This window comes from Larus michahellis, chromosome 1 (assembly GCF_964199755.1).
Source record: "Larus michahellis chromosome 1, bLarMic1.1, whole genome shotgun sequence".
Taxonomy (NCBI): Eukaryota; Metazoa; Chordata; class Aves; order Charadriiformes; family Laridae; genus Larus; species Larus michahellis.
Genome location: NC_133896.1, coordinates 53,058,105 through 53,074,266, shown reverse-complemented (window position 1 = coordinate 53,074,266; position 16,162 = coordinate 53,058,105). Strand labels below are relative to the sequence as shown.

Sequence of the window (16,162 nt, the reverse complement as noted above, 5' to 3'; positions counted from 1 at the left end):
AAGTAATTTAATGATCTAAGATGAAATTAGGAACTAAAATGAAGACTGGTGATTTTGAATGTATTTTCAGAATTGTAGGCACCATTGATTCACCAGAAGACTTTAAGTTTGTTTGAATTTTGGTTTTAAAAAAGAACCCAACACATTAGAAATGGAAGGAAGTCAGAAAGGGAGAAGTGATCTGGGGAGGAGCTTTTCGCTTAAAGTGTTATGTTATTTATGGCTCTTACTTTAATGATTTGGAGAAAATATGTTAAGTCAAAAAATTAGTGTCATTTCTAATGCACGAGTTTATTGACCAATTTGAAACACTGCTTTTTATACGCATTTTATAACTTGATGTGGAGAAGATAGTGTTGAGCAGCCAACATAATTTTAGTGTCTCATTTTCTATCACCAGATTCCTTTGGTTCCGACCCCAACTTGGATTTCAGTATTGGACTGAATCGAGTGAGCCAGCATGATATAGAACAGGTGAGATCTCACAGTCTCCTGAAAAATACAGAACACGCTTGATTACCAAACAGCTATTGAGAGCAGTCTGACTGTAGTTTTCCCACCTCTAAACAACCTGTGGGTGATACCAACAGGATGGAACTTAATTTCGGATTAATGAAACGTTGCAACATTTTTTTAAAAGCATTATGAAGCAGGTAGCAGTTGTGCTGCTGCACACGTATTTTCAAGGCTTAATATACAGAGTTAAATGAAAAATGAGGTAGACTTAAAAAATAAAAAATCATTCTTTTTCTTTTGTAAACCAGTCAAACGGTATGTATTTTTAATAATAGCTTTCTGAAAACATCACTTATCCTTGAAAGACTTGTGGTATCAGGATTTCCGATTTTCTGTGGTCCTGTAGCTGTTTGCTAGAGGTCAGTTGGAGCCAGGCTGTGGAGAAATGAGATAGAAAAGGATAACAGAAACTGAGGAGACCGTAAAATGTGAATACTAGCAAAGAAGTGATTTCTGCTTATATAGTGATTTAATTGTTTGTGTACATTTGTTGCTGAGGTGGCAGAAAAAAAAAATTACATTTATTAACAAATCCCACTGACGTTTCATTTATGGGCAGAAAAAAAACCCTGTGCTTAAAAACCACCTTTATAAGATCTAGAATTATAAGAATGGTTGTGTGTGTGTTTTTTGTGATGAGGCATCTGTCTTCTATTTCATTTGTTCAACAGTAAAATATACAGTAACATCTTCCTAAAATACTTAGAATGTAATTATTTTTTTTCAGGGGTTGTTTACATATGTATTAATGAAAAAATGTTGTCTATGCACATAGACTCTTTAACTTGTGAACAGTCCTTAAAGGACCAGGAAAACTTTAATTGGAAGAAGTGTTTGTATGACTAAACTGAAGAAGCTGATAAGACCGTTTAGTTCCTAAAACAGGAATTTAATTCCTAAAACTTGGAGAGGTTATAAAGTGGTAATATTTGGATAATCTGTAAATGCTCCGAGTCACCCAAAAACTTCTATAGAAAGGCTATCCGTTATATAATTTAGAGAAAAACATAAGGGAAGAATGCAAATAGTACTTATTTAGGGGAGTCACAAAAAACATACTTTTGAAAGTGGTTTAGAGAATAAATCACGGTAAAGGGTTGACAGGTAGTTGATGATAGGTAAGCAGACGTTCCAGAAAGAGACGATTTTGTATTGATGACTCCAACAAATCTCTGTTTCTCAGCTTCAGACTGAAGCCACGAACAGTTTTGGTGAATCTCTGCAGAAGAAGCTTCTGGACATTGAAGGGTTATATTCTAAGGTTCGGTCACGATACACCTTTATTCAAGCTCTTGTCAGACGCATCCGTGGTCTCCTAAGGATATCAAGGACCTAAAAGACTGTGATACGCGTTGCTTGCCCCTTGAAGCGATGTACTACAGGGCAGGTCTTCTGGATCATTGGATTTTATACATCATACATTTTCTAAATAACGTCAAAAATATTTTGTTACTTTTTTGTTTTCTTATCCCTGTGGATCAGTTTTGTGTATTCTTTCCAACTGCTCCCAACTTGACACAAAAAATAAAGGATTGTTTTTAACTGAGTTATGATTAACGTAAAATTTCAAGCAAGAAAGAATTCCAGTGGGAGGACATAAAGGAAACTAAGGAAGTTCTGCAGCTGTGATGGTATTACATTTATGGATGCTTTCAGAGAAAACTACATCATCTGTGTCTATTTATGCTGTTCTTGCTTCGTGCACAAGTTTAATGAAAACAGGGGCTTCAAGTTTTCGCACTTGCAGACTGTGCTCCCTCTGGTGTGGATTCTCTAGGAAAGGTGATGATTTTGCTCTGGGAAGCGCTTGTTTCTGCTCCCTCTTCTCCAGCCTATAGAAGCACAAGCTTTCTCTTCGGCCAAGTCTAGATAAGGAGAAAAAAAATATGGGGAAAGTCATGGAAGGTTGACTGCCCTAGGTTCGGTTCTTATGGCTTGGGGCAGTAAAGTCTTCTGTGCTGCTCTTGCTGGAAGAGGAGCATAAAGCAGTATAAAACACAGGAGGAGGAAGCCAACGTGCCTGAGGGCTAGGTTGGTTCTGGAGTTACAGATTGTTCTCATAAGAGATACTCTTATCTCCTTGTCTCTTAAAAAACATATACCGCCAAAAAACCCCAGACAATACTGTAACCCCTCGTTATGGCCATGAGCTCTGTTGTGTTTCTCTTTTATTAGTCTGATCTTAAAGCCCCATGTCTGCCTTGTAAATTCTGTCTCCCCTGAGATTTTTTTGCAATTTCGTACTTATTCACCTGCACAAGCCAGTTATGTGAATTACATCATCTGTTGCGCAGGGGTGATGACAGCCCAGCTGTCAGACGGCGCTTATTAGCGATAGGTGTTAATGGTTTTCGCAGTTGGGACCCTGTTGGCTCTCGCCGGGCTGCCGCCTGTTCCTCCGCCACCTCAGTGAGAGCCAGGAAGGGACGTGCAGAGCCCCTCGTTGCGTACCAGGCCGTCACCTCGCCCTTCTGCCGCCGCACGGGCATTCACCGCGCCTTAGGAAAGCACCGCTCGGCTGACGGGCGGCAGCGGCGCGGGAGGGCGGTGACGTGTTTCCGCCGTGACTTCACCCGCTGACGCTCCGTGCCCCGCTCCGCCCCGCCCCTCCCTCCCCTCAGCCTCGCGCTTCCGCCGCCGCAGATTCGTCACGTTTTCGCGCCGGCTCGTTTTTTTATGATTTTTTTTTTTTTTAATTTAACTCATTCCCTCCGTTTCTCCTCGCCCGCCCGGGTGTATCCGCGCGGGGAGGGCGAGGGAACCCCCTCCCCCCCCCGCTCAGCCCTTCCCTTCGCCTCGCGTGTCGAAACGGCGGATGCCGCTGAGGGAGCGGGAGCGGGGGCGGGGAGGGAGGAAGCGCCTCCTTTACTCTCCGCTTTCGACGTGGAGCCTCGGCGGCGGCAGGGCCGGCGCAGCGGAGTTGGGGCGGGACGGGAGCGGGTGCCCGCGGCGCGGCGTGGCGTAGAGGCTCGACATGGGTGAGGAGCGGGCGGCAGAGCCGGGGGAGGCGGCCGGGGCTGGCGGGAGGCGGCTACGGGCCCCGGCGCCAGGGGCTGCCGCCCCCGGCGGCCTGTGGAGACGAGAGGGGGAAGGCGGCAGCGGGGGGACCCGCGGGGCAGGCGGCCGGGCCGGATCGGAGTGGAACGAGGCAGGGTGAGGGGAGAGGGTTGCCTCCCGCCGGCGGCGGGGCGCTGAGCGCCGGGCCGGGCCTGGTGCGGTTGCAGGAGGGAGCGGTTGGTGCCCGCCTGCCTTCAGCCGGGGCTCGAAAGGCGGAGCGGGCCCGGCCGGCCCGGTGCCCGGCGGCGGTGCGGGCCGCCTGGGGGGGTTGCGGGTGCGGCGGTTGAAGGCAGCGTTTCCAGCGGCTCGTTGTTCCTGTGCGATGGCGAATGGTGTGAGCAAGCGCGGCAGGAGCCTGCCTTTGGTCGGAGATCATAATGGCTTTGTACTCCTGAGACTTGTCTAAATTAAGCTGTGATTCAATTGTGTAATGGGTTGCTAATAAGGAATTAATTACGAAAAGAGGTTTTGTAGAATAGTAGATAAAGCAGAGGGAATAGAAAGAGGCCCTGAATCTAGGGGTTAAGTGATTAACCTACGTCTGTCCTATTACAGATGGTATTTGAGCACTTTTGGTGTGGGAAAAGCATACCGTAATATAAAAAGAGGGGACGAGAGGTGTTTGGCCATAAGCAGAGTCCATAGACTCATCGAATGGTTTGGATTGGAAGGGACCTTAAAGATCATCTAGTTCCAACCCCTCTGCCATGGGCAGGGACACCTTCCACTAGACCAGGCTGCTCAAAGCCCCATCCAGCCTGGCCTTGAACAGTTCCGGGGACGGGGCATCCACAACTTCTCTGGGCAACATGAGTTACTGAAATACCTTTTGCAGCTCGGTTCTGTTAAGGTTATTTGCTTGTCTCACAGTAAACAGTGCCTCGCGCAGCACTATGCAAACTGGCAACAGATGGTCCCTTACACCTTCTCTTTGTTTTCCAGGTCTGTAGTGTGCAGGGCTTCTGGGGTGGGATGGGCTTAGAAGAAGTAAAGCAACCTGTTATCAGTTTGAATTCCTTATACTTAAAGAAAAAAGAAGTGGATGGTCCTTTGGGAGACCATAAACATCAGAAAGAATTCTTTAATGCTTCAGTGTATGCTTGTATAGTCTCTTGCATTGAAAAGATAGAGTCGGATACAAACGAAAAAGAAGTTGTCTAAGATTTTTGGCAAATGAGAGAAAAGGGAAAAAAAATCCTAACCACAAGGAGGAAGCTTGAGGCTGCTGCTGCAACGTGATTTTGCTTGGTTAAGATACCATAAAATAGCAGCATAAAACCAGGAAAACATGATGTGGTTCAGCACACAGGTGTCTGGTTGACAATTGGCGAAAAGAAACATATTGCTGCTCAGTAAGAAATGAGGTCAGTCTGTCTGCCCTCTCCATGTCCTCCGTTATTGCTCGCTGAGTCTGAAACGTCTTCCTGTTCTGCGTTCCGTAGGGGGCTTTTTCTCCACCATCTTTTCCAGTTTGTTTGGAACACGGGAGATGAGGATTCTCATCCTGGGACTGGACGGAGCAGGAAAAACAACCATTCTCTACAGGCTACAAGTTGGAGAAGTTGTTACCACCATTCCGAGTAAGTGATCAGTCCCTTAGTGAAAACAGCTGATTTGCCTATAGCCCTAACACGTAAGCCTTGTCAGCTGAACTCATTACATACTGCCTTCATAAAAAAAAGGACTTTGTGGGAGCCTTGCACTGTTGTATTTAAGAACTTTCTTGTGTAACAGTATTATAGTGTGCTGTAGAAATACTACATAAAGGAATATTTCTGTGCTGCCCTGCTGAATGTAAAAAGTATTTGACCTTAAGATTGTCACCATGATTTTATAGGCTTTTCTTGATAGGTAAATGTTCAGGAAATGGTTAACTGTTGACTGTATAAGTGTTTTGTCTCCAAATATAGCTGTAACGTGTTCTAGAGATCATTATTATTGTACCAAAAAAATTTTACATAGGATGGTGTCAGTGAATCATACCTATTTAATGTCTTTTTTTTTGACAAGGTTCTTCAGTTTGTTGTATAAACACTTCTATTTAACACAGAGAAGAAGAAATTATAATGGTTTATGTAGAAAGTGTAACAAAACTCACTGTGAGATCTCATGGAAGGAGATGATGCTTATTTAAAAAAATGTAACAGATTTCACCAGTTGTCTCAGTACTCATGCAGCCATATCCACCTGTTACAAACACCCAGATGTGTGTGCCAAAGTGGTCTGGCTTGGATTGCTCTTTGTAACGTGAAGGGCACGAGACGCTTGGCTTTTGAGTCACCGTCGTTGTCTCTTGGGTTCCTCCTGAATGGCCACGATAAACTGACTTTGGCCAGCAGTTTACTGTGCCATAATCCTTTTGCCCTCAGTTTTTGCTTATTTCAGCCTTCATAAATTTTAGGCAGTCTGCATCCATCATTCACTCCCGTGTCCTGTTTCTCTGGGCTGGCAGGAAACGAAATGACATGTGTGATGTCACCGTCTTCCAGGTACCACAGTGTCAAGTCTTCTGCTGAGAAGTTGGTTCTGCTGTGGTCTTGCGAGCGCGCAGATCTGGTGTTGACACAAAGGACACATTCCTCAGTGTTTTATTGCTGTCGGTCGTGTACTTGGTTATCAAAACAGGCCATTCCTTTAACCCTTGCTCTGTTTCTTTTGGTGATTTCAGGCACGCTTCTGTTAATTTTTAACAACCTTAGCATTTGTTACAAATCTCTACCATAAGTTTACAATATGGTTTTATCGTTCAGAGAAAAAAATTACCGCATTATTATGAGCCGTAAATGCTTGCTGGGTGTAACTTCACAAAGGGCATGAACTTCATTATGTAGCTACTGAGAATTTTCAGACCTGAAAATTTTAAACCAAGTGCTGTAATGTTCTTCAGAAAAATAAAGAAAAATCACCAACAGTGAGATTGTTTAACTTTGTTTCAGCCATTGGCTTCAATGTTGAGACAGTGACATACAAGAATCTGAAATTTCAAGTTTGGGACTTGGGAGGACAGACAAGCATAAGGTAATAGATCTCTTAAAATCAAAAGATATAATTAAATTTCTCTATGAAGTGCTAAGTTCTTGGAATTCTCATAGTTGGCACTTCTGAAAATCAGTTCTTACAAGTTTTAAAAACAGCCCATTGTCAGGAGAGCGCTTTCATCTGACAGAATTCGGTTAGTAAAACACTGGAAAGAAACAAGCACATGTTTTCACTTTTATACAGTTTTGCTTTGAAAAACGAGTTTACTTGTGTAGTAGGCAATTGTGTAGTACTCTGAGAAAGAGGGAAGTAAGTACTGTAAACCCCCAAAGATATTCAAATGTTCTTATGCATACAAAGTTAGGAAGTTGAATTTAGGTATAGACAGTAATTTTTTTTTTTTTTAGCGAGCTTTACAAGTTTTGTAGTGAGTCATTATATGCCTGATTGAAGTGATCTCTTCAATATCGCTGTATGATCTTTTTGTGATTCCATTTTGAATGGTAGGTAGTAAGGTGCAGCGCAATTACTAAGTAAGGTGCAGGTTCCTTCCCTTTTTAGTTTCAGTAAGATAATTCGGAAAAATGTGGTTTGTTTTGATCCCTCTTAATTACTTGCCCGAATGAATTAGTTATTTAAGGTCTCCCTGTTTATCCTTCTTTGGTGACTATAATGATTATTTTTGGCAGAACCTTGTGTGTTTAAACTTTCTTTGCTTCCCTGTCCCTCTGTTGTGGACCTGGTGTCCTGCAGGCCGATTCCCAAATAAATCTGTCCCCAGCACTTCTGTCCTGTCCCTGTTCCGCTCTTTTTTTTTTTTTTTCTGCTATTGAGAGTATTTGTACTGTTTGTTCCTTTTTGTAGCCTCTTAAAGATATCTTCTACTTGCTTCCTGGGGCCTTTCACCCCAGAGACAGTTTTAACTTCCTCTGGCTAATCTGCTTTTCGTTATCTGGCTAAAAAGCACTGCAAAAAAGTGCAAATTATATGACTGGAACTTATCTTTCTTCTGCAGGCCATATTGGCGGTGTTACTATTCAAATACAGATGCGGTCATTTACGTGGTGGACAGCTGTGACCGCGATCGAATTGGCACTTCAAAATCAGAGCTCGTTGCTATGCTAGAGGTAAGAAAACAAGGATGATGATTGTATCAGTAGAACAGAAATTGAGAAATTAAGACCTTTTTTGGAGCAAATGTGAAATTTCTGACTGAAGAGCACTAAATAGGATGCAGATGCTTTACAGTTCCGCAGTTTTCTGCAGCATTGTCTCTGCGGTAAGTTAGTTACATGTGGCCTTTTGGTCACATGAAAATTTATCTGTTGAGCTGCTCAGTAATTCAGTAGTGGCAAAATCAGGAGCTGAAGGATGAACAGTAATTAGTATCCTACTATGTTTTGAAGCTGAAGAACACATGTAGAACAGGGTAATACAATTAAGAAGATGAGTTGAGCAAAATGTCTTTTTTTTTTTTTGTCCCAAAATTCCTGCAAGCTTTTCAATATGTCTTGTTAAATCCAAGTACCAGCTTGTTTCATAATGTAAAAGACATAACCTGCCACGTTTGAAATTGTTCCCCTGTGGTGATATACTGGGAGCAACTGGAATTGAAAGTAAATACCATTCTTTCTAAAGACTAAATATCAGCAAACTGAAAATTATGAGAGTTGCTGAAGTTTCTTTTCATTCTATGGGTTTACTGCTTAAATAAATTCAGTGGAAGTCTCTGCAACAACTTGCACAATTTCCCTTTATTTTAGGAAGAAGAATTGAAGAAAGCCATTTTGGTGGTGTTTGCAAATAAGCAGGACATGGAACAGGCCATGACTCCCACAGAAATGGCAAATGCACTTGGCTTACCAGCTTTGAAGGACCGAAAGTGGCAGATATTCAAAACCTCTGCAACTAAAGGCACCGGGCTTGATGAAGCAATGGAATGGTGAGTAACACTCTAATTACGCTAGCTTCATTAGAAAAAGAGCTTTTAGCGTTTTGAAGACTGGATCTGTGGAAAGTCTGGCATAATAGACAAAGAGTCCATGTTAGAAGAAAGAGCAGCTTTCTTCTGAAAGCGTCGCAACGGAATTGAAATGACTTTTCAGTAAACTGACTTGAACCTTTTTCCTAGGTTGGTGGAGGCGTTGAAGAGCAGGCAGTGATACACAGCTGACCACTGCAAAGACGTTTCGGCTCCATCCAACATCCCTCTTCTGCAGTCAAGTATTTCCAGGCCACAAATGCTTGTAAATAGGACAGATTTGAGTTCGAGTCCTGTAACGTGGATGCCTCTCTTGAATTGTTAAACTGAACCAAGTCAATGTCCGTGTACATTACGATATTCCACTTCTTTCTTTCTGTTTGAAGGATGTACTTATGTTAATTTGTATGAAAGTCTTACTGGCTGGCAAAGGGTTTTTTTGGTGTTGTCCCCCCCTCCGGTGGTGGTTTTAAGTTTGAGTGGCTACTATAGTCGTGTAATTAAAACACTAATAAAATCTGGAACTGTCAGCTGTACTCATCGGTGTGTTGCTGGCTGGAGGCTGCTTGCTTACAGAAACAAGTCCAAGTGCTGCCGGTTTACAACAGCCACACAGCTGAACATTTAAAGAGGTTTCCTTAAGATGATGTTGTTTTACTTCAGAATCCTTCAGTGTAGATAGGCTGTCAGAAGGAGGTACGGCAGCAGAGCTAAATACTCTGCCTCGAGCTGTTAACAGAGCATTGGTTTTCTGAAAGGAAAATAAATGTCTTCAACAGCCACCTACCGCCCTGATGGTCCAGGGCTGTAATTTAAATTTAACTTCCACCTTCACGAGCTGCTGTTCCCATACTCTCAGCTGAGCCAGAAAGGACAATTAAGTTGCTCAGTCTAGCTGCAGAAACTGAAACATAAATCAAAGGTGAGAGGCAGATTGTTTTTTCTCCCGGAGCTAGGATGTTCACAGGCATGAACAGACATAACCCATCTTTTAAAAATGAAGTAAAATTTAATATAAAAAATCATGGTTGTTGTCCATTCAACTGTACATGCTCTGGTAAAATATACAGGTTTGGAACAAAATGCAAAAGCTTTTATTTAAGATCCTAGATGAAAAAGAGGACATGAAAAAATACTAATAAATACAATTAAAATATGTAAATACTTTTTTTTTTTAAACAGTAATTAGCTCTTTAGCTTGAAATTACTTTTTATAAATTAATCCTCTGGGAAGGAAAAGCCTTTTCATTCCACCATTGCTAAATCTTTCAGTGCGTGACTTCGAGGTCTCTTGGCCTTGTAGCCAGGGCGCAGGAATTCTATTTTCCTCTTCCTGGTTTCCGCTTTATTCTTATGTCTCTTCAGCTTCCTCCTTGCAGCAATGTCGGGGTTTGCTACAGTCTAGTGAAACAACAATACATTTGTTTGTTTAGTTACAACTAACAACTGTCCCTATCGATATCAGGTACTTCCTAAGAAAGTGGTGACTGGTGAGGCAACACCCAGGTTTTCTTATGCTCCTCAAAACGACTGGAATTCTGGCTGCTCTGCCCAGGTTTCCCACCCGCTCTTCAGGTCCGTGGGAAAGCACAGCATCCTCGCTGCCCAAGAACCTGCCCGAGAGGCTGATCTTAAACAGCTTCTTGTGAAGGTTCAGAAATGAAACAATGAAACCGTCCCAATTCTGGATGAAGTTCTACCTCAAACTCACCTTCCCGGTCAGGTCTGAAGCCTTTAGAGAAACCCTATTTCTTTCTCCCAGAAGAGAAAGCAGAATCTTACCTGCAAAGCCCTCTGCTTTTTCCTCATCGCTCTTTTCTGATTGGCCTGTTTCTGCACAGAAGAAAAGGCAAGCGAAAAAGCCTCCAGGCCAACTAACTTCTTGAGCAGTTCTATGATTTCTTGGGAAAGGTTCTTCAGTGTTGGATCTAATAAAACAAACAAAATTAGCTTGCTTAATCTTTTCAGCATATGGAATGAAAGCCACGAGCCTAACAAGGATTCCCCTTTCTATACTAAAGGGTGACCGTACCGATACATCTCACCCAATGGACTGTAGAGACCAGAGCAAAGGTGCTTGTGAAATCTGCTGGTTCTTCACCAGCTTTCCCAGAGGACCACAACTGCCACTTCGCACAGGGAAACAAACAAACAAACAAACAAACAAAATGCTTCTGAGAGGCAAAAGTTTTTTTCAGAAGGATGATGGCATCCCAGAGATTGTATAACGCCACCAGGGCTCTTCTTGAATAGGCTTTGTTGGAAAGAGAGACGATTCCAGCCTTGTCAACATCTGTCCAGTAGGCACAGTAAGGGCTGGCTTAATGGTTAGAATCACTAGTTAGTTATAATATATTAATTACAATCACTGGAAAAAGATATTGGGGGGGTGGGGAGGGAAGGCTACAAAGGGAAATTAGGGCAAATGTTTCCTGCAGTCTTCCAACAGATCCCTCTTCCAAGTGTTTGTACAGCCGCCAGAGAAGCTTGTGTAAGCCGCTTGTCTCCACAACCTCCTTCAGCGACAAGCTCCCTGGGTCTACACCCCCCACCCCCCCCCATCACATGAAAAACCAGCTCTGCGGTTCTTCTGAAGCATCATTGGAAGACCCCTGGTTCTCGTGCTGGCAGAAAAAGCAAAAATTGATCTTATCCACTCATGATACTGCCAATCTCTACCATATCTTTTCCAAGGCTCTTGCTTAGCTAAAAGAAAAAAAAAAAAAAAAAAAAGTAGCTGAGGCAGCTGTTCCTTGCTGCACTCCAAGTTTTTTCAGTTCCTTTGTGTCCTTTCTGAGATGTGGGGACCCAGTGCTGTGCACTGATTTTTCATGGCATATACAAGCCACAGATTTAGAGTAACAGACCTCTTTTTTGGTTTGTTGTCTATTCTTTTCCTGACCTTGGATTTTTGCTTGATGTAACACATTTTCATGAACTATCTAAACACCAGTGTCTTGCTTAAGTCTTAAGCCAAGAGTTCTGTCTTTCCTTCACCAGGCACTGGAGATCTTAAGAGCTTTTAAACAAACATGGATCTCCAAGGAGGAGCCAGTGGTGTTGCTCAGGTATCTGGCAGGACAGAGCGACCCAGCCTCATCCAGGAGGAAGGGAGAAGTCCTGCGCGTTCCTGTAGCAGGCGGCTCTCTTCCCCTGCCTGCACAGGTTGCTTTCTTTCATCACGGTGCACAGGTGGCACACGCTAAAGGTCATTTTCTCTATTTCAAAAGGGGGAACCTGGGGAAAACATCAAGCAACCACCAAAGCGGAGATTCCAACTTGTACAGTCCCTTGCTCTACAGTAACACGAGCTACCATAAAACACACCCTGTTTTACATTAAAACGGAAACACACTTTTAACCACAGGGCACGGATCTTCATGCCCCTAAGCCTCTCAGCAGATCCAACGAGGCAATTCAAAAAGAACAGCACTTGGCAACAGCCTGTTGTAGCTTCCTTAACACCCACTCTGTTCTCCTCAGCACGGACTCCATCAGTCTTGGCACCATGAGTCCACCCTTGATTACTACGCTTTTTCCACTACCTCACATGCTCAAGCTTTACCCATTTCCACATAGGAGGAAACTTTAGTCCAGTCCTTTTTGCAGTCCGAAAGTCCTGCCTAACTTTAGTCCAGTCTTTTTTCTTTGTCTATGTGTAGATTTTTGTTCCAGCTGTCAAACACACTCCTCCTAGTATTTTGGTTAGACTGCAAGTAGGTGAAATTCACTGATTACAGCATCTGTGCCTCAACAGACAAAAGGAATGACAGGTGGCATTTGTGCCGAGGCACAGCTCTGACACAATTTCCTCACTGCTAGTCTTTGCGAGGGAAATCCCTTACCTTGCTCTGCGTACGTGCTGTTCAGCTCCCTGTAGAGAGGGGTGAGAATTGTCGGAAGGTATGGCTTGATCCTGTCTTTCCCCAGATCCACTGAGATTGCTCCCAGGAACTTAAAGATGCAGCTTCTCTGAAAAGGAGCGCGTGGGACACGAAGTAAGGAAGGTTGGAAGGGAACTGCCTGACTGAACTGCCACCAGAGCACTGTGCATCACTCTTCAACATGCAAGGCCCCGTTTCAGACACCTGACTCAGAAACTCGCTGCTGTTACAAGGTCTTACTGCAGCCAAGTACAGCCTTTAGATGAGACACCACCCCAGGGGATCTGTAAACGTGGAAGCTCTGACTTCACCGGGTTGGCAGCCGTTAACACTTTGAACAGCGGCCATGTTCTCACTGTCCTGTACTGAGGCAGCTGAAGACATGAAAGCTCAACCTCTCTAACTCTGCACCACAGGGAACCACGGTGCTTTTCCTGACGCTACCCCCACACCCTCCCCTTCTCCTAGCAAGTGACTCCACACTGCCATTCCCCCGCCTGCCCAAGCGCTCTTGAGCTTTCAAAGGCGGTGCTTGTCCCCTTCACCTTGGTGCCTTTGGTTGTCCCACCCTTCCACCACCCCACACAAGGGCTTGAAGCAACAGCAAAGGAGCAGCAGACTGGCACAAGCCTTTCCTGAGAAGCCCAAACTGAAATGCTGGTTTCTTTGGCACCTACTAATCCCCACTTCAGCGCCAGCTTCCCAGCACCCTCTACAGCTGGTCCCCTGGAAGCAAAGTGCCAGAGCAACACTCTCCTGTGCAAGTGCCACAACAAAAGCAGTTGCTCTAACCCTGTTCTTACCTTTAAAGGGACCTTCGGGGAATACGCCGCTTCTCGCTTTGCCATGAGAGAGAGTTTCTTCATTAACCATAGCAATGTGGCTGGCTGGCCTTTCTCTTCTGTGTCTTCTGTTTCTCCCTCTCCTTGAGCAGAAATGTCTTTCTCTTCCTCATCTTCTGAGGCCTCCTGCTCTTCCACTTCGCAGCCACGTTCTCCTTCAGCCTCTTTACCCTCTTCTGAGGCAGGGGCTAGCAAGTAAAAAACTTTTGCCACGAAAAGCAAATTCTTTATAACCTGAAGTGTGAAAACAGAGTAGTCAGTCACTGTGGGTTCCCCCAGTGTCAGCACCAGCAGTGCCCAGGGCTAGATCTGAAAGAGGGACTGGCCAACCCAGGAGGCTCTAATGGGTCCGCCCCCTGCCATGTTGCTCCTAACAGGAATGCCCACCTCAGTACCTTCCCTGTAGGCTGGGAGAGTCTTTCCCCATGACAGCCCATGCCATTTAGGCTACAGCACCCCTAAGGCAGCGCTGCTCCTTTTGTCTTCCCCACCTCTAGCAGCCCCTGGCTCTCCACAAGGAAACGTCTGCCCAGGTTCACAGTGGAGTCAAACCTTCAAGCAACAGCATAAAGCCGGACTAGAAGCTCCCAGCAAACAGCCAGGGCTCCAGTGCAGCTGCAGGGAACCAGCACCAGAGATCTGGATGCCTGCTCCAGGATCCGGCTGCCCTGCCTGCTCCAGTCTGGGCTGCAGAGCCAGACTCTCCCTGACAGCAGACACTCCAGTCCTGCCCTGCACGGTGCCTCCCCTTCTGTCCCTGCCACCTCACAGCTGACACTACGAGGAGGACTCTTCTCGGCCCCTCTGAGATACACACCTGCTTAGATGCCCTCAGCACAGAGCAGCTGGCCCTGCACTGTGTATTTGCCCTGAAGCCACCGGCAGCACTGCTGTCCTGACTGGGAGAGAACATCCCTGCACGGGCCGGGGCCTGCTCTGTGCCCTCCTGCAGCCCCAGACCTGCTCCTGCTCTTACCTGCTCTCCCAGAGACGGGTCCAGGAACTTGGACTGCAGCTGATGGCAGAACGCAAATGCGAGTTCCTTCATCTGGGGAGACAAAACAGGAAAAGGAAATCACTCCATGAAAGGCAGCCAGTAGCAGAAGCTCAAAACGGTGTTTTGGTCACCAAAGGCGGTTCCTAGGGCAGGCCAAGGGATCAGCTCAGCACAACTTCTGCTGGCATCTTGCAACCTAGAGGGGAATCTTTGTGCTGCTGAAGTAAGACCCCAGAGAAGCCCCGTCCCAGCAGCAGAGACACCTCCTCAAATGCTTTAAGCAATCAGGATTAGGCAGCAGACAAGCAACTAAAAGAGAAATGTGCGTGCCAAACTGTAACACTATTTTTATGTCCCAGCCAGGGAATGGGCATGGGCAGGAGGGAAGGAGAAGTACAGACATCTTTACCTTTTTGTCCAGTTCAGCAGTCAAGAAGACTGTGGATGCTGACAGCTCTGCTGACGTCTTTTTCCTCTTCCCTGCCTTTCTTTCCCTCCACTTGTTGACAAGCTCTTCTGGCTTGTAAGATGCAAACAACAAGCCAAAGATCTCAGTAGCTGTCAGCCAGACCCAGCTGTGAGGATACCACAGGTGAGACTGGACATGACCTGGGGGAAAGAAAACCTCTTTCAGCACAGGAGCTGGTCCAGTGAGAGCAGAAAAAGAACCAGGTCCCTCCAAGAACTGCCACAATAAAAAGGCGAAGGAAATTACCTGTGCTCATCTGTGCAGAACATAATCAAAGACTTCCTAGCAACTCTATCCAGCTAAAGCTGGAGGTAGCTGACCCTGACTGTCATGTTTCTGCAGCAACTATGGTCCCCTCAGGGGCTCAGTGCCGCAGCTCATCTGCCCATGATGTTTGAGGACTGGCTGCTGTGAGACTTGGGTGAGCTGGCCCCGCTGCAGAGGGACAGATCGAACCCCTGGATGGAGGCTGAGGATGCTTCAGAGAGGAGATGGAGTTGCCATCTTGTCTTGCCTCTGTCCAAGCTGCACATCACCAAGCAATCCGGGATTTACAAGGGTTATCTCCTATCTCACTAAAGGCACCTGGCAGGCTGAACTCTTCAAAGACATTAACCAGCCAGATCCAGGCCTGATAGCAGCAAATGAAGCAATTAAAAACAAAGCAAAAAAATGCCAATAAGCCAGCCTGACACTGTACAGTCTCACTCACAGGGAAATTGCTTGAATCCAATAACCTCCAGGCCTTAACATCCCGGCAGACACACAGTATTTACAGCACTATTACCATGTGTCATCACTTGCTGGCTGGTATGTATGATCTCATCAAGAAAATCTCATCTTCCCAGGAGAACGGAACGTTTTCATCCAAGAGGATGTAATTATGGTTAAACATGCAGTAGTTTGCAGCTTTTTGCTCTTGGGATATTAGAAAATACTTCCCAGCCACTGAGGCAGAGGGTGTGTTGTTTTCATCAACATCAACCACACAACCTTTTCCATTAACATCTTCACTTTCACTGTCTAGTACCTGGTGATGTATTAGCATTTGGCAGCATGCAAACCTTGTATGACAAAGTTCAGTTGTTTATTTTAGGGTGTGAAAAACCGCACAGCACACAAAGAATCTTCCTTGTAACACAGCCATAACAATTCTTGATACTTACCCCAGATACTGCTCACAACATCACTGTTCTTGGTTAACTGAATCAAGTTGCACTCTGTGGTCAGCTTTGTCACCAGCACGAGAAAGCTGAAAAGCAGCCTGTCTGCAGCCTTCTCCTCCTCCTCTTCAGTTATCTAATAAAATCGGCAAGTCAAGAGAGATGCTTATGAGAACCTGAAGACAGAGCTTATTTACCCCACTAGATAAATTTCAGATCAACCCTGCAAAAAAAGAGAAGACTGACTTGTACCCAATTCCCAAAATAAAGAGAA

General features: G+C 45.0%; 3 protein-coding genes and 1 long non-coding RNA gene across 5 annotated transcripts in view; 2 read left to right on the top strand and 2 right to left on the bottom strand.

Annotated features, from left to right (window-relative positions):
• The window catches only part of NUP205 (nucleoporin 205), a 54,343-nt gene extending 52,281 nt beyond the window's left edge, over positions 1 to 2,062 (top strand). Inside the window, exons 42-43 of the mRNA XM_074575991.1 lie at positions 401 to 474; positions 1,700 to 2,062. Of these exons, the coding sequence (XP_074432092.1) occupies positions 401 to 474; positions 1,700 to 1,852 (227 nt within the window). The 3' untranslated portion in view covers positions 1,853 to 2,062. The remainder of the gene's footprint in view (positions 1 to 400; positions 475 to 1,699) is intronic.
• On the bottom strand, positions 269 to 3,081 carry LOC141739205 (uncharacterized). The gene is made up of 3 exons (XR_012585611.1): positions 2,769 to 3,081; positions 1,576 to 2,381; positions 269 to 891 (listed from the first exon to the last, which is right to left on the bottom strand). It is a non-coding gene; the product is annotated as an uncharacterized LOC141739205 (long non-coding RNA).
• Positions 3,061 to 9,063, top strand: ARL1 (ARF like GTPase 1). Of its 2 annotated transcripts, XM_074576014.1 has the most exons (6): positions 3,066 to 3,494; positions 5,016 to 5,153; positions 6,510 to 6,591; positions 7,568 to 7,679; positions 8,316 to 8,494; positions 8,684 to 9,063. In XM_074576014.1, exons 1-6 carry the CDS (start codon positions 3,491 to 3,493, stop codon positions 8,712 to 8,714), a joined length of 546 nt encoding a protein of 181 aa, XP_074432115.1. In that variant the 5' UTR covers positions 3,066 to 3,490; the 3' UTR covers positions 8,715 to 9,063. The 2 variants fall into 2 exon arrangements, with proteins under 2 accessions (XP_074432106.1, XP_074432115.1); XM_074576005.1 differs by lacking the exon at positions 6,510 to 6,591 and having other exon boundaries at positions 3,061 to 3,494.
• Positions 9,064 to 9,526: 463 nt separating this feature from the next.
• UTP20 (UTP20 small subunit processome component) overlaps positions 9,527 to 16,162 on the bottom strand; it is a 66,459-nt gene continuing 59,823 nt past the window's right edge. Inside the window, exons 56-62 of the mRNA XM_074575979.1 lie at positions 15,892 to 16,024; positions 14,666 to 14,865; positions 14,236 to 14,307; positions 13,221 to 13,493; positions 12,379 to 12,505; positions 10,316 to 10,461; positions 9,527 to 9,934 (exon numbers count right to left, since the gene is read on the bottom strand). Coding sequence (XP_074432080.1) covers positions 9,779 to 9,934; positions 10,316 to 10,461; positions 12,379 to 12,505; positions 13,221 to 13,493; positions 14,236 to 14,307; positions 14,666 to 14,865; positions 15,892 to 16,024 — 1,107 coding nt within the window. The 3' untranslated portion in view covers positions 9,527 to 9,778. The remainder of the gene's footprint in view (positions 9,935 to 10,315; positions 10,462 to 12,378; positions 12,506 to 13,220; positions 13,494 to 14,235; positions 14,308 to 14,665; positions 14,866 to 15,891; positions 16,025 to 16,162) is intronic.